This window comes from Ambystoma mexicanum, chromosome 6p (genome assembly GCF_040938575.1).
Source record: "Ambystoma mexicanum isolate Mex_15411 chromosome 6p, UKY_AmexF1_1, whole genome shotgun sequence".
Classification (NCBI taxonomy): Eukaryota; Metazoa; Chordata; class Amphibia; order Caudata; family Ambystomatidae; genus Ambystoma; species Ambystoma mexicanum.
In genome coordinates this window covers 963,502,827-963,526,575 of record NC_090935.1, presented here as the reverse complement: position 1 = coordinate 963,526,575, position 23,749 = coordinate 963,502,827, and the positions used below count along the sequence as shown (strand labels likewise).

The following is a 23,749-nucleotide window of genomic DNA, read 5'->3' as shown; positions in this document are numbered from 1 at the left end:
TCCCTTGCAATGAGTGCTACTTCCCCACCTCTGGCATTCAATCTGTCTGTGTGGAAGATAGTGTATCCCAATGGAAGGGCAATGAATAGGGCAGGGCTGGAGGCTTCATGTAACCAGGTTTCCTTAATTGCTAGGATATCAAGATTACGTGTAGTGATGAGATCGTGGATATCAAGGGCATGTGCAGGAATAGACCTAGCATTGATTAGTGCACATTGTAATGGGAGGGTGGGAGTACGTTTCTTTTGATGGCTGGATAGGGTCTTGTTGGTTGTGGGCATATGTACCAGTTGCGTGTGAGGTTTTTGTTTTGGTGGTGGTGGCAGTGCGGTTCCCTAAGTGGGAGTTCCTTCAGGAAGTGTTTGGTGGGTTAGCGGTAGGGCAGAGAGGTTGGTGGGTCTCTGACTTGTAGTGCAGCGATCTCCTAAGCAAGTGCTCCTTGTAGTGGTATTTTGCGGCATGAGTTCAGGCAAAAACTGTTGGTATCATGGTTAGTGGTATGGTGATGTGGGGCCAGTTCAAAGGGAATTCGTGATGGCATGCTAAAACTGGTACTAGAAAGAGCCAATGCACTACTGAGGTTGCAGATGAACTAGGTCAAGTTAGAGGGGTGGGGTTTAGCCTCTAGGCTTAACGGGTTGCTCGGGAACTTCAGGCACGGTAGGAACCTGATGGGATTAGGGAGCTCAGGGTATCTGTGGGGGTGCAATGTTGCTTTGCCCTAGTGATAGTGTTCTTTGTAAGGGACATGTGGTAATTGCTAGGGTCTGTGAATGTGGATGGAAGTTTGCTTCTCGTGGGGAGTGGGTACTGTGAGAACTATAGTGAGAAGCCGTAACAGAGTATAGCGTCTGGTCCTGAGTGGACAAGGTGTGTAGCTCCATAAGTCTGGGACATGCTGGATAATATAGTGGGGCATTGATGTAGGCATGGGTAAGGGGTGGGAGGAACCAAGTTGGCAGCGGCAAGGTCTCACGAGGATAGCTCAGGGGTAACGTGCTCGCCTTAGAAGCAAGACAACATGGAGCAACACAGGTTTGATCCCCGGGTCCCTGCTTAGAAACCTTATTTTATACTCTCGGTGCATGCTTGTAAGTAATACATGTAAGGAGGAGGTGCTTTACAGTGCCCTTATGGCCGGGTCTGCTTCACCGACTCGATGCTGAGTTGCAGCGTCTCTGGCAGGCTGAGTTGGGTGCAGTGGGAGGAGTCAGCTGCCCGCATCCCAGTTCGGCCAGAACAGGCCAAGTCAGGCATCACTGACCCTTGAAACAGCCCTTTCAAGGGTCAGTGATGCCCCTTGAAAGCTGCACCGGCCAGCTGAAATCATATCTCCCCATTTGCTGAGGGGGTAGCAAATCAAGGGGCTCGGATCCAGAGGCATGTTCCAGGCACTTCTGGGTGAAGAGTAGGTCTGTGGAAATGGTGGCAGCCATTTTGGCAGGATTTCTTCCCTTGTGGATCAGCAGGGCCTGCAGTGAGAGTGCAGGGAGCCATGCGGGGGTGGCGGAGGCATCTAGATGTTGCAGCTCACCTGAGCTGATGTCCTCCACACAGACCAAGACAGGCAATCAACATACGGGGCAGCAGGAACAATCGGAATGAGTGATGCAACAAGTTTAAGACCCCTTGGCAATACTAATATTGGTCTGAAGGGATGTCGGTGGAGGCAGCAACTTTGTTGTTCCACTTGGCATGGTTGGCTGTCTGCCTCAACCTTCATACTGATATGCCAATGTGGACACTCAGCTTTCCAGTGTCCAAAATCTTTACAGTAATTAAACTGATCAGTATACGTCTTCGTGTAATACCTCTCAGCATTCTTCCCTGGTTCATATGATAGAGGTGCTCCTCTCGCTCTACCCCATCCTCGCCGTTGCCCTCCTGCCATGGGGCACAACCCTCTCTTTCTCTGGGAAGGTTGTAAATTCTGTATCTGCAGCGCCATAAGTTTGGCTTCAGTAGTTTCTTTATGTCTTTCGACCTTTTCGTGAAAGTGTTGTGCAGCTAACAAAACCTCTACCAAACCCTTTGTTTTCCATACTTTTATCACTGCATTAATTCACTCTGATACCTTAGGTTGGAAACCGAAAACAAACTAAGCCACCATGGCTTTAGGTGCTATAATAGCTGCGTCAACAATCCCCGAATATTGTTCAAAACATTGTTTCAAACGCTCAAGATATTCCACAGGAATTTCACCCTTAACTTGCTTGCATGCATTCATTTTCAACCCATCAGTCTTTCTAGAGCAAATTTCAGTTATAGTTTGTTCCAGCCTATCACTAAACGTTTTCAGATCTCTGGCAGTAGCAGGCTCTTCATGCACTTTCAGCAAGCTTAGTGTATCTGTGGTCAGCACTGCTTGCAACAACTGATTCAAATCAACACACGTGGGGGTGATAACAGTCTTTTATAACCTGAAGGTCCTCTTATAAATTAACGGGATCTTCTTTTATCTTTGAGTTATCTCTGAATGATATTCAACAAATCAGTAGCACTTCAGGGGGCATGTAAAGTAGCTGAAGTATTACCTCCTTGAGGAAGCTGTCTGAGCAGAAATGCACCAGTACTAGTATTGGCTGTCAAATTCGGGATCCCTTCAAATGTGGATGAAGAAAGCGAAATACATTTAGAAATAATTCCGGGGTGAATGGACTAACCATGGGGTTTATTGGGGTGGACTGGTGATAGGTTAGCGGTTGGGTGTAGTCTGGGCTAGCCAGTTGAGGGTTGGGTCCAACATTTAAAATGGCACGGTTGTAAGTGTCCAGAATATCTTCAGGCCATTCTTTGGCGGGGGCTCCCCTTGGATTACAGTATACAATGATTTTGGTCCGGTATATAATCATTTGTAAGCCAGTACCTGCAGGTTAGAGAACTCGGATTTCAGGGATTTTAATTGCTCCTGGATCTTTTCCTGGGTGTCCTTTAAGTGCCCAGGTTTCGGACTCAGTGGCTTTGGTATACCAATGTAAATAGCTGTCCCATTGCCATTGGTGTACACCTGTGCCATTCTTTTCCAATGTCTTTTGTAGGTTTGTTATCTTTATCTAAGTCAAATGTGCCTTCCTGGGGGAAGTATCTAGGTGACGCACTCTATATTAGTATAATTTATCCAGGTGCTTACATGCTTTGGGCGAGGAGTGAGTAAACATGAAGTGTGCTGGACTTCCTTTAAGAGGAAGTGGCACTTGTCTAGAGTGACCTTAACCCATTCTCACAGGGGTAAGATAAGGTATGACTTAATACGGATCCAGGTCTATTCCCAACTTCATCTGCCTTAGGACGCTATCATGTCCCGTGGCTGGCAGAGTTGGTACCAGGTCATAGCTGACCGTTTTGCCACATCTATCCAGAGGCACAGGTATCACCACCTGACCTCCATTCCTCACTAGACCTCCATTCCTCCCACATACACAAATTTCAGTGACACCCACATGTGTTGGTTAGATTCAGATGACTGCTGGTTTATGGCCGATATCGGCCATTGCGCTACCCACAATGCAGCTTGTTTCAGAGACTTGGGTTGGTAAGAGTAAAAAAAAAGGACAAATAATCAGTAGAACCAAAGCCTGTTTCAGCTCCCGTACTAGGATAGAGGAGAGTGTGAAATATAAAGCAGGGTTGCAACTGAGTTGCACATTTAGAGTTTCAAGTGTCAAAGGTACGGGTCCAGACAGGACAATCATAGGGCTCTCATCCAAAATATCTTCTTCACATTTATACAGAACACATCCATACTAGTACCTGATCAATACTACAACACTCTGACTTGCACAGAGGTCTCTTGTTCTGTTAAGTCAGTAGGGAGCATGGATGTGCTGCTTTTAATTTTTATTCTTTTTTTTTTTTTTAAACTTTTCTTTTTCAGCTCGGTAACACAGGTACAGGTGAGTAGACATAAAGCATACAAGATTAAAGTCGGTCAAATAATATGAGTACACACAATTTGTATAAGCAAAGTATCAGGAGGAAAAAAAAAGGGGGGTCGATACATACACATGTGAGGACCTATGGGGGGTCGGACCATACACAAATGAGGGAGAATAAAGAAAAGGGATCACAAGGTCAGCATGGGGGTGGGCTAGGTGAGGGGGGGAGGAGATACGGAATCTGAATCAGAGTCAGTGGCAGACATAAATAAGCGAAACTGCAGCCAGATATCTCTGGGCCTGGAACGGGTGGGTTGTTGTATCGCCCAGGCTTCCTCCGTGTCGGAGGCCCACGTCACTGCCCTGAGCCATTGTGCGTGGGTAGGGATGGAAGGCCTAAGCCAGCAAAGCAGAATTGTGCGCACAGCAAGTAGCATGCAGAGGCCGGCAAGTTTTCTGGAGTCACGGTGGAGGTCGGGGAAGTCATGAAACAAACATGTCATTGGGGATGGGGAAATGTGGAATTCAAGGATAGAGGACATAGTAGAGCACACTGAGGTCCAGAATTGAGCAAGTCGGGGGCAAGACCACAACATGTGGAGATAGTCAGCATTCTCACATGTACACCTAGGGCACCTGGGGGAGGAGTCGTTAAAAATATGATGTAGTCTGGCCGGAGTGTAGTGGTACCTGTGGAGCACCTTGAATTGAATTAATTTAAATCGGGAGTTGAAGGAGACATCCCGGGTGCGTGCGCACATATGAGCCCAGCGCTCATCAGTCACCTCAAGTCCAAGATCGATCTCCCACGAGCGCCGTAGTTTGGAAAATGTGGGGGGCAATCTGGATTGAAGAAGGGTGTATAATCTTGAGATTTTGCCCCTCAAGGGGGCGGGAGAGGTTAGTTCAGTAATTGCAGGTTCGTCGGGAGGCAGCGCTGGGAAGCATGTGTACTTGTGCTTGAGTACTCTACGGAGTGAGGAATATTGAAGCCAGACAGAAGGTCTCTGCCTGAGAGAAGCCGGGAGGTCAGGCCACTCGATGAAGATGCCTTGTTCAAATAGGTCACGTAGCAGTTCATACCCCGCCTCGGCCCAGGAACGAACTACGGAGGGAGGGACCCGTGGGACTTCAGGAAGAAAATTCCAGATTGGGAGATTACCGTGGAAGGGGTGAGCGATGCCCAGTATCCGCCACGATTTGGACAAGGCCAGAGATGTGCATGTCGCTGGGTCCATGGAATCTAATATCATAGGCATAGGTGTGATTACAAGAGATCGAATGTCGCGGTCGCTGACTGATAATCTCTCAAGCCTAACATGGGGGGGGGGATCTATGGTAGTGAACCAATGCGCAGTATGTTGGAGTTGTGCTGCTAGCCAGTACCTAAGAAAGTCTGGTGCACCAAAGCCACCAGCTTCCATGGGAGCGGAAAGAGTCGTGAGTTTTAGGCGGACTGCACCGGAGTGCCAAAGGAAAGAGTTTAGGGTACGAGTCAGCGTTTGGAAGTAGTCTGTTCCCGGCCACTGAGGAATATTGGCAAATCTATATAGTAGTTGTGGGAGTACCACCATCTTCAGAACCCCTATCCTGCCCGCCAGTGAAATCGGAAGTTTGTCCCAGCCCTGTATTTTTACTGCAAGGTTGACTAGGTATGACTGATAGTTTTCCTCCAGGACCCGTTCGGTGTGCCTGGACACCACGACACCTAAGTAAGTAAATTTGGTTTGAGCCCATGTGAATCCCATGGTGTCGGGAGGTGGAAGTGTGCTGGGAGTGAGCGGGAAGAGGGTTGATTTGGAACAATTCACCGTGAGACCAGAGATACGACCAAATAGGGCGACATCTGCCAGTATAGGGGCCAGATTGACCTCAGGGGAACGAATATAGAGGAGAGCGTCAACAGCATATAGAGAGACTATATCTGAGGAACCAGCTGTGCGCAGGCCCCTATGGGAATGGTTCTGGCGCAGCATGTCAGCGAACGGCTCCATCGCTACGGCGAAGATTAAGGGTGAGAAGGGACAACCCTGTCTGGTGCCCCTGGCAATGTGGAAGAGAGGGGAGCAGCGGCCCTCGGTGCGGACCCTGGCCACCGGGCTGGAGTAGAGCAGCTTAACCCAGGTGACAAATGTGGGGCCAAATTTGCATTTGTCAAGTACCCGCCAGAGGTAGTTCCATGAGACCGAATCGAAGGCCTTTTGCATATCGAGGGCCGCGGTCACCGCATGTATGTCAGGGCTCACTCTACTTATAATGCTGAAAAGACGTCTCAAATTCAAGGAGGTGGAGCGGTTCGGGATGAATCCCGACTGGTCTGGATGAATTATGTGTGGCATGAAGGGGATAAGCCGCAGAGCGAGTGACTTGGCGTAGATCTTAACATCACAGTTGATCAATGAGAGCGGTCGATAAGAACCGCATTGAGTGGAGGGTTTATTAGGTTTTAGCAGGACTGTGATGGTGGCTTCGCGGAGAGAGGGGGGGAACTGACCTGCCTCCACAGACTCCTCCCATAGTGCTGCCAGATGAGGGAGCAGGAGCGATTTAAAGTGTTTATAAAACTCGACAGGTATACCATCCGAACCCGGGGACTTGCCTGAAGATAGGGAATCTATGGCCTCCGAGAACTCCTCAGGGGTGAGGGGGCTCTCGAGGGCTTCGATAGTGGCGGGAGAGAGGGCCGAGAGGGGGAGTTTGTCAAGATAAGCATCTATTTCGGCCGTAGTGGCAGTATCGGAGAGAGCGTACAGAGATTGGTAAAAGGAGAGGAATTCGGCATTGACATCCCCAGGGGAGGTGGCCAGGGTTCCATCAGGTCTCTCAATTCCGGAAATAGGTGAGGCGCCGAACTCCCGACGGAGAAGTCTAGCCAGAAGACGGCTGGGGCGTTCACCCTCACCGTATCTTCTTGCCTGACCGGGGTTATCAAGAAACCTTAGCTCGCGGTCCGCGAGCGAACGGAAGGTGTCCAACTCCGTGCCAATTAACGCAAGGGTTTCCGGGGTCGGATCCAAAGCGTACTGGGCCTCCAGTCTGGATAATGTGGCCTCGCTTACAGCGATTTCCCTCCGAATTGTTTTGAGGATGCCATTCTCCTTGGAGAGAGCGATGCCTCTGATATAGACCTTGAAGGACTCCCATAGGGTGGCATGTGAGGGAACAGAGTTGGTGTTAATCTCAAAGAATTCCTCAATTGCCGAACCCATCTCCGAACAAAAGACCGGGTCGAGGAGAGAAAGCGGTTTCATTCTCCAGTGCCTGGTCCGATCCCGGTCCAGGCCCCAAGACAGGGTGACAGTCACCGGGGAGTGGTCCGACAAAGTCCTAGGGAGAATCGCCATATCAGTCACGGTCTTTATTAGATCGCCAGATAACAGCCATCTGTCAATCCGGGAGAAGGAATCATGGACCGAGGAATAGAAAGAATAAGAGCGGGAGTCGGGGTAAAGGAACCTCCAAGCATCAAACAAGGATAGACGAGGAAGCGAGGAAAGTGCGGTGTATGCTGCTCTGGAGAGTTGACGAGGTCTGGAGCCGGATCTATCAAGATCCACGTCAAATATCGTGTTAAAGTCACCTCCCCAGAGTATCGGGATCAGGGGGAAGCCTACTAGGAGATTTATGAGATGTGTATAAAAGTCGGGGTCGTCAATGTTAGGGCCATATATATTGAGTAGGATAATTTCCCTGTTTTGTAGAGTACCATGAAGAAGAACGTACCTGCCCTGGGGATCGATTAGCGTAGTAGTGGGGACAAATCTAAGGCTCCTGTGGATGAGGGTCATGACTCCGCGGCTCTGGGTGGAGTATGTAGTAAAGTATCTCTGTGGGCCCCACGCTTTAGCGAATTTGTCACAAAATTCAGTGCATGCATGCGTTTCCTGAAGGAACAGGACTTTAGCCCCGTGACGTTCGGCCTGAAGTTGTAGTAGTCTCATCTTCTTGTGGTTTCCTAGCCCCCTCACATTCCAGCTCATAAACGTCAAAGGGTCCTCACTAAACCCTCCCGTAGTAGCCATCAAAGAATACGGGTGAATGGAAGTATGCACCCCATGGTCGATGCCCCGTGCGGGCAAGTCTGTATCGCCAATGGGGTCGTAGTATATCGGACTCAACCTCCCCTGTGAACACCAAGCTTTTTTTAACATAAAACCCCATACCCCCCTCCCCCTCCCACCTTCCTCCCCCAAACGGAGGGATGATCACCCTATAACCCAACAACAACAACCAGAACAGTGGCATCAACGCCTGGGGGGCCTGCGAAGTGGCCTGGCGGTAATGCTCCGAACCTTGAGGCGATAGACGGATAACAGTACTTGCCCGATACTAATAGCGATGCTAATAGCGATACCCATTCAAGAGAGGTCCCGTGGGGGAAGGGGCAAACATGGCAAGCATAATACAAATCAATCTGTCGGGGTAAGCCGACTATATAGTATAAGAACAATGTCCTAAGCAAAGAACAACAAAGATAGCAACTGAATTAGTTATCGGTGCAGCCAAGTGTTCTCGTCGGATCCACATTAGGTAATGACAGAGTGCCGACGGACCAGATGAGTACTGAAATAGGATAGAAAGGTATGCGCTGAACAGATGTCTTAGACTATGGTGTGTCGGTGATGGCATCTGCTGGCATAGTACTTCAGCCGGGAAAGCGTTCATCTATGAACCTGGAGGCCTCCTCGGGCAGCGTAAAAAAGTAAACGCGGTTTGCGTGTTCAACGCGTAGCTTAGCGGGATATAACATAGAATATTTCACCTGTAGGTCGCGTAGCCTCCTCTTCACTGCCAGGAAGGTCTTACGTTCCCGCTGGACCGCTATCGAAAAATCCGGATAAAGATGGACCCTGGCCCCACCTAGGAAAAGGTCTCCCTTGGCCCTTGCCGCTCTAAGGAGAGTGTCTCGGTCGAAAGTTTAAGACCCTGGCAATTATCGGGCGTGGAGGCGCACCAGGTTTGGGTTTCGCCATGAGGGAGCGATGGGCCCGCTCGATCGCAAACTGCGGGGAGAGTTTCGGGGAATCGAGGAGCTGAAGCAGCATACTCTCCACGTAGTCCTCCATAGGTTCCTGTATACCGTCTTCCGGCACCCCGACAATGCGGAGGTTGTTGCGCCTCGAGCGAGACTCCAGGTCCTCGTTCTTTTTCTCCACTTCGGTAACTCGGGCGGATAGTGTGGAGACCTCCGCACGGAGGGAACCGAGGCCGTCCTCGGCAGTGCTCACCCGCTCCTCAATTTTGGTCACCCGACCATCGGTTCTCTCCATGTGCGCTTTGATGGAAGATATCGTGCCGTTCATATCGTCCAGCTTGCTATGAATAGTGGTGAACCCCTCACGGATAAACTCCAACATCTTCTGGGAATCGGGTGATTCCGGTGTGGGCAAAGTGTCCTGTGATGATGTCTCCCCCCCGGGGGGGATCGAGGGTTTTGCGAACATGTTGATGGAGGATTGCTTCTTGCCGGTCCGTGTCGACATGTCGCCGGTGTAGGGTTAACCCCACGCCAGACCGAGGAGCGGGTATGTCAACCCCCGCAGGATCGAGGAGGCCGGGAAGAGGAACCCAGCTGGAGATCAGGTTCCTACATGAGGTACAAAAGACCAATGTCGCAGTTGTTGTAGGGGGGCAACCCTATGCGTAGTCGATGGGTCGATGGCACTCGGTATGAGTCGTTGAGGGCAGGCGCAGAGAATCAAGGCGCCGGATCAGTAGCAGTAGTAGGTCTAACGGCCGGATGGATCGACCGTCTCCACGACCGTGGCGGTCAGCTCTCAGGTGGCTGGGGAAGAGGGGAGGAAGCAGGCCTCCAAGTTCCAGGCGGGCAAGGGATAGGGCCGCCGCTGCGTAGTGGGCACGAAGAACATCAAGCCAGGGGCCACTCACCCCTCGAGACAAGAGCGGTGCTTACTCGGATCTCGGACAGCACACCGCCCTGGGTGGGGCAGCGGAGCGGGTCGCTCTGGGATCTGGCGTGGGAGCCGCACAAGGAGAGTGAGGCCCCTCCCCCACACAGTAGGTCGCAAGCCGCGGAGCTCGAGTAGGAAGTTCTGGAACCAGTATGGGGGCCGTCGGATGTCCGACCCCGCCCCTCACGCAGGGGTCTGAAGCTCCGCAGTAAAGAGGGTCTGGTGACCGAGACTCGCCCGGTAGACTACCAGACCGGTTAATGACCCACTCCGGTGGTCGGCTTTGCGCTGTACCGGGGCAAACAGGAGATTTTACAGCTAAAGGGTGCCACGCGGGACGGAGCGATGAATCAGGCGGCCATCTTCGTCAAGCGCAACAGCGCCCCCCTCTTAATTTTTATTCTAATCTGCGGTGGCTAACCGCTCTTTCTTTTTCTTATTCAGATGAACAGTTATGTAGGCAGGGTACCTTCCCTCCTGTATCCTTGCATTATCACTACATATTTCAGAATTCTTTAACCAGAGACAGACATTTATCCCAATCTATCTAAAACAATACTATACAAGACATACCAATACACTAATGCAATTACCAGTGTTCACCAACCCACGATTATCGGTCGGCTATTCTTCTGGATCTGCTCTGTTCACTTCTCCAGAGACTCCAGGTGCTCTGGCCAGCTCTCCTCTCTGATGAAATTGTCTCTCCTGGGCACATGGAGATCACCAGTAGGTGCACCCAGCTACCCTTGGACTTAGTCTCAGGGTAACTGGAATCCGACCATGCAGGCACCCAACTTATTGATCAACAGACTCTGTGTGAACCTAGGCTTCACGGATCAGGCCCTCATGTGGCTGACCTTCTTCTTCCTGGACGTCCCTCCCAGTCAAACGTGGGTCTTTTCTCTACACTACCTCTCTCTCCACATGTGGTGCCGCCAGAGGTCTATCGTCTCACCCTGGCTATTCAATGTCTATCTGGCCCCCTTTGCCCACCTGATCTTCACCTTATCTTCTTTCAGTGTTATGCGGATGACACCCAGCTCTCTTTTGGGCTTCCTTTAGCCTCCTATCCTCCCTCTCTCATTCCTGTCTATCCGCAATTCAGGATTGGTGCACCACTAACAATTTTTTCCTTAATGCAAGTAAGACGGAGATCCTTCTCATGGGGACCCCTGCTCCCGCTTTCCCTCTCTCACTGTGGCCACCCTCCTTGGGCCCTGTACCCTCACCTCCCTGTGAGGCATAAAACCTTGGCGTCATCTTCTACTCCACCCTCTCTTTCTCTCCTCACATCACAGACCTTGCCAAGAAGGCCCACTTCCAGCTGCATCGCCTCAGAGGTATTGTACCTTTCCTCACTTTCCCCCAGAAGCTCACTGTCTCCAGAGCCCTGGTTCTCTCCAGGCTGGACTACTGCAACAGCCTCTTTCTCAACCTGCCTACCTCTACTCTTCACCCCCTACAACCAATCTAGAACAGGACTGCAAGACTTATCCTTGGCCTCAAGCCCAGGGACCGTATCTCTCCAGCCCTGAAATCTCCCCACTGGCTATCAGTGGCTGCAAGTATCAATTTCAAGACCCTCTGCATTGTCCACAAGTCTTTCTGTGGCCGAGGCTCGCACTACATGCAACTCTCTCTTCCAAAATACCTTCCTTCTAGAGTCCTTCACTCAGCTACCTCCAACTCTCTGAGGGTCAGACACTTTTCCAGGCAGAGATTGGGGGGTAGATCTCTCTCCTCTGTGGGTGCCTCCCTCTTGAACGGCCTCCCTGCCCCTCTCAGTCTTGAGCCGGACCAGCTCAAGACTCTCCTTTTCTCCTCTTCCTTCTCTCTCTCGCTCCCTTGCTAACTACCTGTCTGTTGCGCAGACTGGTTGCTTAGTTCCCTCAGAGTCTTACTGGATACCAGCCTCCTCCATGACCAGTCCTCATTGCACAGCCTCCTGGCCTTCCCCACACTTAGGGGCTGTAACTGTAACCTCTAAAGCTCCCTGCCTGCAGCACTTACCTAATGCTGTGCTGCCCTGGCTGCACTCACTCAGAGCCATGCTGCCCTGATCGATTTCCCTTTTTCCCTCTCCCTTGCACTTCCCCCTCTCCTTCCCCTTCCACTTCTATTGTCGCACTTGCATGATCCAAATGACACAAGGCCTAGTAGGATTGTTTGTCTTATCCTACCTATATGTTCCCTCCCTTTTCTCGTGGCGCCTAGAAACACTTGTGTACAGGCACCTACTAAATGCCATAGCATATTATATTGTTGAAAAAATGACCACTGACTACTCTGGTGGATTGGTGAACCATTTATTAGTAAAAAGCAAGCAACAGGACAAAAAACAAACCAACGATGATACAAGACTTTGAAGCAAGTGAGAAACCCCCTCCCTCCAAGCACCATTCTCTTATACCTATGAAATTTAACAGCAGCCCCAGGATCAAATGAAATGAAAGGCCATGTTAGGCCCAAAATGTGCAGAAATACCCTCTTGTCATGGGAAGGCACACTGACAGAATGAAAAGCCAGCATCAAAATTGTCCACACTGCCAATGTGCCTAGTGAATTCAAATGTAGGTACTTCTGCAATTGAAGAAAGGAACATGGGAAAAATGAAAACAAGCTGCAGAAGGGAATTGGAAAGGCACATTGTTGGCTGACAGATAACAGGCAGCATTTCACTCGAACTAACACACATCAACATGCTGTGAACATTGAAATAAAGAGTACAAAATGGGATGTGCATGCAGTTGTCAAACTTGAAATCCATTATAGGCGATGGCATGTTTTAAGTATGAACTTGCTGACACAGAGAGCAAAGAATAATGGGTAACTCTGAAAACACAAACAATTAACATGGAAAGGAGGGCATTTGCAATTTAAGAACAATGAACACATAGGAAAACTAATCTTCATTGCCAGAGTCATGTGAAATATGTGTCATAATGTAAAATGGACTTTGATCATAAGATACAAGATATTAAAAGGCCCCATGTTTGAAAGGAATATCAACATTTGAAAACATCAGTTTCTGTTCAGGGTGAGCTCTGCCTTTCCCTGTTATCTGAAAACTCTTTTGAAGAGCCAACTTGTGCTGGACTGAGGCTTTTATTGGGGTGGAGTCATGACATCTGGGTAAATAATGGCAGGTCTAAATGGGTTGAACTTTGCACAATCCCCACCATTCTGAAATTGTGTGGTCCTTCTTGAAGTTAAGATGTGCTGTAATTTGTTTGCCATAGAGTTGTATTAAGAATCAAACTTTGTTCATTTTCTCAGGAACCAGAAAGCCACTCAGTAATGGTTCAAGTATCATTTAAAAGCTGATGAACGGGACTGCCTGTTGATTTAACTCACAAAAAATTGACCTTGGAAACAAGAGTTACAACCTAAGTTGTGTTTTTAGATCCCCAGAAAAAGTCAAAAAGAGGAGATTCGGAGAGGTGATAGCTTGATAACTTAGATGTCGGTTTAGAAAATTTCAAATTGATAACTGTTATAATGTTTGAATTAATCAAGAAAAAACATGCACACGTGCAACACCGAGGTGAGATGAGACCCATTTCAGGCCATTTTAGTCATCTAAATATTGTTATGCTTAACTATAAATTTGCAATAGCTGCCATGTAGTGACTTTCTAAGTGCAAACATTGAAATGTGTAGAAAAACAAATGCAAGTGGGTGGGCTGATCCCCTCCCAATTTGGCCTTGGTAAACTGAAGCAGTCAATTACAGAAAAGAGGCCATCCCCCTGAAGAAGGGGATGGGAAATAATTGTCCAATCACGACTGATGACCAATCAGCTGGCATATGATAATTTAGACATTTTTGGGGGTTTAGTAAAAGATTCAAAAGTTTGGAGACACACAAGGGAACTCAGGTGGAAATACCCTGGAAATGAAGGATTGACTGAAATTATCTGGGTGGAACTGTTAACCACAAAAAGGGACAGAGGCAGGGGAAGGAAGGGAGACTGGAGAAAATCCATGACTGATCTTGGATTTTTGACCAGATTCCTGACCTGTACCTGAAAGATGACCTGGCTGTCCTTTCCTATGCGCAAAACCAGAGATGATTATGTAAGTTAACTTCTCCAACCAACTTCCAACTAAACATATTCTTGTCGGGATCTGCTTGAGTTCATACCTTTCCCTTAATTAGTGAGTGGGGGGCTGGCAGTAGACCCCTAGCAATTGTATTAAACAATAATTTAATGCATTCCCAATTACACAGAGTAATGTTGTTGAAGTTAAAAATCAACAACAGTGCTTCCAGTGTGCATAAGAAAACTATATGTAGCCTATAAAGCAATCAGGTATTCATATTCTTTTTGCCAATCTGCAAAACTCTCTAAAAGATGGGGTGCATACAAACAAAATTCCCTACTGCTTTCTAATTCTCTTGAACCCTGCATTAAAGCAGAGGGGTCCCATATGATTAACTGAATAACTGGGTTTTTATGCTAGGACAGAAAAAGGGTCTTCTCAAAGTTCAACAGAATTAAGTCCCTGATTTGAAAAGCACACTTTATACAGAGAGTGGGACTGTGTTCCTTGAAAGAAGGGAGATTTATCATTGCACAATGGGGATGGAAAAATGTTTTCTACAAAATGATATGAAAGTGCTTGTTTTGAAAGGTGTGTTGTGCTACAACATTGTGAGTCTTGCAAAGTGTCCAGCGAGATTAAAATAAAGAGCACTATGCATGTAAAATTCAATTTTTGCCAATAGTAAAGAGTGGTATTTTATTTAAATCAAACTTTGTGACAAGTGCATCGTTTATGGTGTAGTTACATTAGTTGTTATGTTTTAAGGAGCTGCATAATTTTGGCATTCAATGATTTTTGTGTGTGATAAAAGTGTTCAAATGTTCATTTGACCTGTATTCTATTTACTGGAGACTGAAATCAAAAACACACATGTGGTGTGATCTCAGATCTTTTGTTACTGTTTATCCCCAAATAGTAAATTATTTGTATTGAATCTTTGTTTTGGTGCCATGGAGAACGTGGCGTGTCAGGTGTAGTGTAAATATACATTTTTACACAACATTTAATAAAATACTGTTCTGTCTATACACCACCCTGGTTCTTGGCTCAACATTGTTAAAGGGTGAATGATTTATGTGCTTCTAGAGGAGTCACATGCATAATTAGATAGAATCTAAAGGTATATTGGTGTGGTGCTTTTGATTGAGGCGGGGAAGAATTCCCAATATTAATTGTGGTTCCATAAATGTATCTCACATACCCAAAGGAACACATGCATTTCAACGGAAGGGGAGGTCCACACAGGGCAACAAATCATACTAAAAAATGTTACAATCAGGGAACAAAGCCCCTCTATCCAAGTCTTTGATGCCAGCTGCTTTCCAAGATGTAAAACAGTATTATCAGGAAGGACAGCATATAGTGATACATTTAGTGAAGCTGAATATACTCCTCAAAGGTTCAATCAAGGTCTGAGACAGGCGAGCTCACTTACGGTATGATGACTTCCATCCACTAAAACCGCTTTTCCTAAGAAAGCGTGAGCCTAAAACACGCTTACTTATGCCAAAAATTGAAACACATCAGAAGCGAGAGATGTGCGGGGCGAGCATAGCTACACCTTAAGTGAAGATCCTTCATCGCAAAGACATGCAGAGTAAAACTTGAAGCCGCACCTCGCACAAACAAGAAACAGTTGTTCAAACATGGCGGTTTGCAATACCTTTTCGATATTATAATGAAGCAGCATGCTAGGGGAGTACTTACATTTTTCAATTCTAGACTTTCCCCCACAATGATTATCCCCCTCCTCAGACATCTACAGCGTGTTCTCTCAATATTTGACCAACACATTTTATCTTTTGTGGCCAAGGTGGAAGCCAGATTTGCATGACACTGCTTAGCTATGCTGTGTATGGTAGAGAGGTTTCATATGGGTCTGCTTGGCTGAAGAAGGTTTTTCTTAGGAAGCAGCAAAATGACTTTTGAAGAAAAATGTGTCTTAGTTAAACTGCCATAGACATATGCTAAGGGCTGGGTGGTGCAGTCTCGACGCGGGCACCAATCCTCCTCAGCTTTCTAAAGGGGTGCTGTGTTGTGCCTGTAGCTTATTTTTTGTTTATGCAAACCAGGCTGTGTGTGAGGAAAAATTAACATTATCACTTATCGGCCCTCTACAGAACAGTTGATATGATACATTTTGAATAGCTCGAAAACGCATTCATACAACTAGATGAATGCCATGCCAAAATCTGGCAGTGAAGGCGACAACAAATTGACAATAGTGGCAAGGATGGGCCAAACAACAAAGGCACATGCCATCGCGAAGTCACCACTGTAGTCATTTAGGACACATTTGAGATCCAAAAATGGAGGCCACCAAATACAGAAAGGGTGCATCCCAAAACATAGATCTTTCCATTAAGCTCTGCCATATACTTGAAAAGAATGTGGCGTATGCACGTGCAGGCACTCCGCATCTTCTTCATATGGATCTGCTGCCACGGTTAAGTGGATCAGGATTGCTGAAATCTGTCGGGAATGAGGGAGGGCAACAAGTGAGATGGTCGCATCATTGCAAAACTAACCAATGGAAAATGGTCTTTATATACGACACTGCTGCAGATTGAGGAAAAAACGACTGGGATATCCAAAGAACAGTTAGACACGCAGGTTCATTGGCTCACAAAAACTCGCTATATGACTAATCCCAATGTTATTTACGTCATCGATGATTTGTGTAAGCAATCGGAACCCTAGGATCGGGCTGTTCCCGGCACTGGGGTTTGAGGCAGTGCCAATATTCCTGGCACATCTTGCTGATCCAAATAGTAAAGAAAACCTACAAACGCCGTTTTAAAATGCATTTCAATGCATTTACCCTCTGTTTCCTTGGTTGCAGTTTTTCATCATCAGAAACGGTCTCCAGAATCTTGGGCCAAGAGCTATAAGGTGACAGATTCTTCGACAAAGCCCCACTGGTTTATGACTTATCCTAGCATCGCCCATGTCCTGAGTGTTCACCATTAAAAGATCTCCCTGTGCTTTGAAATGAGGCTGTGCCCATTCTCCCATCCACTGTTCTCAGTGTATTGTACTGATATTCGTCAGCCTGCAACTTGGAGAAAGAAGCTGCAAGTGTATTGAAAGTAAGTACTCCCAAAAGGAAACCAGTCCATAAGCTCCCCGTGATTTCTCCATCACTCACCTCCCAGCGCCCATGTAAGAGCACGGACCTGCTACATTTGCAGCACATATCCTGTTCTAGCCCATGCCCACAACAGCACGGTAAAAGGAGCCGGAGGTGGGCAAGGGCTCACCAGGCTGAGGACCCACTAGAAGCAAGTCAGTGTCCTCCATGGGAAGCCAAGGAAAAATAAGGAGGAGCAGTACTCCAGATGCGGCAGCAATGCTGAACCAGGCCACACATGACAGGGACCTTGGGCTATCAGAAAGGAAGGAGATACCTGTTTGGGGATGCAAGGGAAGCAATGCATACATTCGGTCTCATACATTACACATGCCTATCTTTCACTCATACCTCTAACACTAGGATTATGACAGGTCTGAATGATGGGAATTGCACTGGACTCAAAGCCAGTGCCATTGGAATAATCTGAGACGAATGTTAGCAGCAGGCAGGTTCTCGTCCTTTTAAATTAAGAGAGAGCAGTCCTTTGGTAGGTGGAGTCGCCTGGATTGAGCACTAGGCCTTTCATAACCCACTAAGAGGTGGCTGTCGGCAGCCATCTTGCTGTTTTCCTTCACCTGTAATTTTTCTGGTTTAACGTTTAGATAGTCTTTTACAGACTTGCACATTATGATTGCTACTTCAACATGTGTTGTCCACTTTTTGTGCTATAACAGACTGATGAAAATATCAAATTGCTGTGTTTTCCACAAGTAATGTTTCTATTATCGTAAAATGTACCTAGAAACCTACTGCACAAAAAAACTAATTACAGTTGTAGCATGCATCTCTGGGCACCATGCAGGAGAGAGTAGTGATAAATGGGTCACAGCAGAATGTGCTCCACCATCAGAGGGCGATGTCGTGCTCTTTGAAGAGCAGGGGGTTCAGTTCCTTCCTGAAGTCCTAGAGGGAACGAGCCAGTCTGATGTGCATAGGGCTTATCACTAACCCTTAGAGCAGAATTCAGCAACCATTGGCTCTCCATAGGTTTTGGACTACAACTCCCACCAGCCTTCCACAACATAGTCTATGGTGAGGGATCATGGAAGTCATAGGGCCTCATCCCGAGTAGGGCGGTAAGGGATCCCAGGCACCAGTAAGGAGACCGGTGCCAGTAATCCCTTACCGCCCTACTACGAGGTCCCTTAGCGGGTCCCTCCTTTAACGCCTGGTCTGACCAGGCGTAATGGATGGGACTTGTTAAGGGACTTCAGAGCTAAAAACAGTACCGCAATTTGCGGTACCGTTATTAGCGCCTTCCCCATTCCCATTGAGCCCTATGGGGGCTCAAATGGGAATGGGGAATGGCTTTTTCAATGGGGACTACACCGGCAAGTCCCATTGAACCATACCAGTGCCGGTACCGTTATTGGAGGCAGTCATGGCGCAAATAGCGCCATGACTACCTCCAATCTCGGAATGAGGCCCACAGTCTGCAACATCAGGAGAGCCGCAGGTTGATGACCGCCTGCCTTCGTAAGGTTGTTCAGCACATATCTACTTTGGTTTCTCTGAACATGGAAATTGGAGTGGAATCCCAAATAGCAGGCCGCCATGCTTGAGGGGCTTGTAATGATTAGTGTGGTGGAGGATGCAGGGTGTTGCTCTGAACCCTCAACACATGTGCAATGACCAGCTTCATGAAGGCAGGACTTGCCCGCTGCTTACCTACGCCACACCAGGGAAGACCTGCCAGCCTTGCTCCTTTTAAGCATAGAAAGCCTCCCCAGCAGACCGGGAAATGCAGCCAGGCGGCAGTCGATGACTGACCAGGACTGACTGTTCTGAAGTGTGGTAATGTCTGCGACTATTTGAGTATTAAACCCAGTTACAATTATAACCACTTAAATGTTCTTGTAAGATGCTGGCGGCCACAGGAACCTACGCAATGACCACAGACTAGGACCAGGAATCCGGCTTGTTTCCCAAGGGCCACTGCTGACTCCATCACCCACATTCTTCCGGAAAATCAGGAGCATGAGTGACTAATGCAGCACAGGCTGGCTTTCCTATTTGCTCTGAGTAATCAGAAAAATACTAACTTTGTCAATGAATCATTCCTTCTGGCTTGTCTCATCCTCTTGGTGGAACACTGCCCAGGTTATTTTCAGACCCGGCCATTCAAATACATAATTAGCAACATAGAAAAGAACACTTAGGACAATATTTGAGGAACATTCTGCCCTCATTTCCCTTTCCTTCCCAGGTAGAAAGTTAATGTTTATTTCAAAGTGCCAGCTAACTGCATAGGGTGCAAATCAGACCCACCACTCAAGTCCACACACTCATTTGTAAAAGGATAACAATACTTGCAAGAATATATAACCGTGTATTTCTCATTAAAACATAACAGATGTGTAATGCACTTGGTTGAAAGCCTGGAGTCGGTTCTGCAGCTCACACATTTGTACTCATTTTAAGCATTTTGATCTCTTAGAAGCTAGAAGTTAATGATAGTCATTGCACATGATTAGAATTACAAGATAATCAACCTTTCTCACAGTATACGATATAATAAGGTGTTGTTATATCGCACTTGTTGCTGTAGTTTTTCTCTTACTGTAACCCAAGTTAAAGGTCCTCCTTTTATCAACCCCAGTGTGATGATAGGTGGATTCAGCCCTGATGGGCAGGTTGCACAGAGAAGTCAACTTTCCACAGCGCTGCTCACTTGTGGACCCTAGCAAGGAATTCCTGTTTCTCTTGATGATGTGTGACTGGCCACTATTGGCCGCTCTTCCCTAGAGCAGAGTATTCCACTGTCTAGACCATGTTATTGTGAGTGAAATAAATGTGGCCAGAGAGATAGGGCCTCATTACGAGTGCGGCGGTAAGGGGTTAACGGCGCCGGTAAGGATGCCGGTTCCGTTAACCCCTTACTGCCACATTACGAGGTCCCTTAGCGGGAGCCACTAAGGGACCAGGGAGCTAATTACGGGCCTGTTATTAGCTCCCTCCCCATTCCCATTGAGCCCTATGGGAGCTTGAATGGGAAAGGGGATGGGTATTTTGAAAGGGAACTTACCGGCTCCTCCATGGTTGGAATGACCCGGTAAGTCCCCATTCAAAGAACCCGGACACGAGTTTGGAGGCAGCCATGGCACTAATAGCACCATGGCTACCTCCAAACTCGTAATGACCCCCCTAGTGTCTGTGAACAGTTTGTCAATAAGCCGCTACTTGAACTTGGCGCCAGTCCTCATCCAACTAAGAACATAACTGTTTGAAAACAAAAGCAACCAGTTTTGAACATGGTGTTGAGGGTTTGCACCCCGCGTCTTTTTAAATGACGGCAGTTATTGCCTCATTACGACCCTGGCATTGGACCATGGTGGTAATAGCACCATGGTCCATGCCGGTAACTTACCGACTCCGCCATGGCGGAGTGGGGAATTACCGCCCCATTCCGAGGTTGGTGGGGCGGTAATTCCCCATGCCGCCATGGCCCTTCCCCATTCCCATTTTTGCCCCATAGGGCTCAATGGGAATGGGGAAGGCGCTAAGTACGATGCCGCAAATTACTTAGCACCAAGGTCCCTTTGCGGGTTGGTTTTGAACGCCTGCAAAAAGCAGGCGTTAAATTCTCCAACCCGCAAAGGGACCTCGCAATCAGGCGCTAAGGGATTACCGGTACAGGTACCCTTACCGGTACCGGTAATCCCTTAGCGCCAGGGTCGTAATGAGGCCCATAGTTGCCTCAGAAATTGTTCAAAAAGACCATATTTGCACACAGTTTTAAAATGGGGGAGGGACAGTTTGATATAAATGATTATTTTAGTTCAAGCTTTCTTAGCACGCTCACTTTTGCCAACCGGTGTTGCAATGGCACTACATGGCTGTAAGATGGCAACAGCTAGAAAATGGTATGAGTACCTGGGCATATAATAACCGTGCATGGCGCATGTCTATCTAATACCTATACACAAGCCAAAACTGTTGGCTTTACCACTACTTGCTTGAAACAGGGCTTCAGTGCAAGGAACTGATGTGAGGACACACATACTGCCTATAAATCAAGTGGCTGAAGGCACACTTGGTTAAGGTATTCTCTTTATACCAGTAGCACACTTTAAGCTGAAATCAAGCCTTTAACCCTGAGATGACTTATTTCTAAATACTGGCAGACCCAATTCAGCACGAGCTTTGTGGTTACTGCTTGATAGAGCCAACTCAAAGATATCCCAGGAGGTGTGCTTTTGCTGAGGAGGGGCAGAGGGTGGATGGGTATGGCCATAGGGAATAGCCTGGCAATGCACAGCCACTGAGTGGGTAAACAGACAACACCCACAATCTGTGGGGCGCTCTTCATTTTCCATCTCCCTCCTATCTGTACTCCAATGCAATAGCTGCCCACCCTCGGCGTGTCCAAAAAAAGGTCAGGTAGGTCTGCTGGTTAATGATCTTGCTGCAGAGCTGCATGTACAACGTGAAAGCCATAGGCGCAAATACTGTCCGGCCACAGTCTTTCCTTGTTTTAGGATACCATTAATTCCTCCGACTTGTGCAATGGTTAAACAATTTCATTAGGTGCTTCGAATAAGCCACTACCTTTTTAGCGCTATGTAGAACAAAATGTTGTCCTGCCACTGCACCGCTTAACACTACAAACACCGCAAAATACCAGAACACATGTATATTTGAATAGGGAGCCAAGCCATGTCGTACACATGCGTGCTGCTGTATGTGAATAACCCCTGGCACAGGTGAATGCTGGCTACAAAGCTCAGTACAGGATGCTGAAGATGCCAGTTCATGGGTCTGGCGGTTCTGCCCCGGCGACTGGGCACATGCACCCCGGGTGGAGACACGCAGCTTCATTTGGAGGCCTTCGGTTTGCAGGAGCGCTGGTGGACCACCAGCCTGTCTGGTAGGAAGGAGCGCCCGCAAATCTCACAGGGCAGCAGCTGGCTCTGGGCACTCTTCCAGGCCGCCTCGTTCAGAGCCTCCAGGTCGTAGGAGCCAGAAGCTGGGAAATAATAACACAGTGCACGCATCAGTCGACATTCTGGGCAAGCAGCTGATTGTTCATGAGGAAACTATGTGCAGAAAAAACTTGGTAAGTGAACTGTTCAACACCGCTGCGCAACACACACACAGGAAACTCTTTTTTTTGTTGCTTTTTTAACCAAGTGCGTGCAAAATGGAACAGCAAATGTAAAGTATAATATGGAATTAAATGGATTCTGGTTTCATTGCGTTCATACGCAAATAATGTAACAGCAGCCACTTCGGTCCTGCACATACTCCAGTGCTGTTAATGCTGCTATGCTGTTACCAAAGCCCTTTAGTCCCCTGCATTGATCTTGTATTATTACGGACAGAACATACATCACCATTGTTTTTATTTATTGTATCATAGGCAAAAGAAAAATTATGACTTTTAACACAAATAATTTTCCACAAAAACAAAAAAAACGCAGAAACACTATAAAATACACGATTTAAAACAAGACACATTTTCCTAACCAAGCAACTAAACAGATAAAAGAGATTTTAACCTGAAATAAGTCCTTTACATAGTTACATTTCATAAATCTAAAATCAAGCATTTGAGGAGAAATACTGAAACCAGAAAAAAACTAGAAAGAGAAGAAAGAAGAAGAAAAAGAGAGAAAAGAACAGGAGAAGGAGGACATGGACACATTAGTCCGGGTGTATTGAAAACGTAGGGCAGGCTCTGACTGAGACAGAGTCAGGAAAAGTCCACTCTGATGTTGTGTGTGGGCACCCAACGATGTTGGATATTGTGCAGTGGTGACAGTTAGGCTTGTCAAGGTGCTGGCAGTTGGAAAGCCTACACCCCCCCAACTGGCCACTTGCATAAGGTTTCACATGCTATGGATGTAACATATGCTGCAGCATGTGAGCATGTGATGGCCTGCATGTTGTACTGCAACCCCTTAATGGACCCCGAAACTTATTGTAAACTTAAATTCCACCCCACTCCCCCCCCCCCCCCCCGGCACGGTTCTGCTTATTTGCAGCCGCTCATTCAGGCAGGAGCCAGCACAGAAGTAACTGGTACAGAGAAATCCCTGCATGTGTTCTATTGTAACGGTTAGCTCCAGGCGCGGCTCGCCCTTAATGGAAGAGTGTCTGCCCACCTGCCAGTACCCTCGCTCAACACGGAGGACCCGAGCCACTGACCAGTTGAAAGATTGAGCCCTTGCATGGGCCTTTGGGGATGCAGGCTGGGGGAACTCCATGTCTGAATATGCAAGGGGGAGCTCCCGTGCCTCCCCGAACATTCAAACAGATTGGGGTGCTGATCATGTAGCGTTCTGGCTCCTGCAAGCATTTTCAGGATCCTAGAAGTGCTCTTCGCTTCCTGGTTCCTTTTTGTGGTTGGTGCGGGAGCCAGACGGGGTTTGTGATGGCGCAGGCAGAGCTGAGCAGAGTCCGGACTCGGCATACAGGTAAAATGAATTGTATTATGTATTATTATGCAATGTGTGTGTGAATGAGTGAGTCTATGATGTATGGGTGCACTTGTGAATGAGGGAGTGAATGTGATTTGGATGTGTGTGCATGAGTTTCTGCTCGGCCGGGGAGCTGATTTTGCCGGGAGAGGCATGGGGGGTGGCAACAATGGCATTTTTAACTGGACATCTCTCATAGATACCCAGGAATACATGCTGATGTGTATTATTACATGGCTAGCCTGCAATTTTGGTGCAGCAAGTCTATCCATTTCTTACTGTGGCATGGTATTTTTTACTGGGCATATATAAAAAAAATCAAGCATGATAAGTGTTATTGCGTGGCTATACTGGCTTTTTG

General features: G+C 47.6%; 1 protein-coding gene across 1 annotated transcript in view; it reads right to left on the bottom strand.

Annotated features, from left to right (window-relative positions):
- Positions 1-20,649: 20,649 nt before the first annotated feature.
- LOC138510112 (zinc finger protein 474-like) overlaps positions 20,650-23,749 on the bottom strand; it is a 435,594-nt gene continuing 432,494 nt past the window's right edge. Inside the window, exon 4 of the mRNA XM_069625568.1 lies at positions 20,650-21,935. Coding sequence (XP_069481669.1) covers positions 21,784-21,935 — 152 coding nt within the window. The 3' untranslated portion in view covers positions 20,650-21,783. The remainder of the gene's footprint in view (positions 21,936-23,749) is intronic.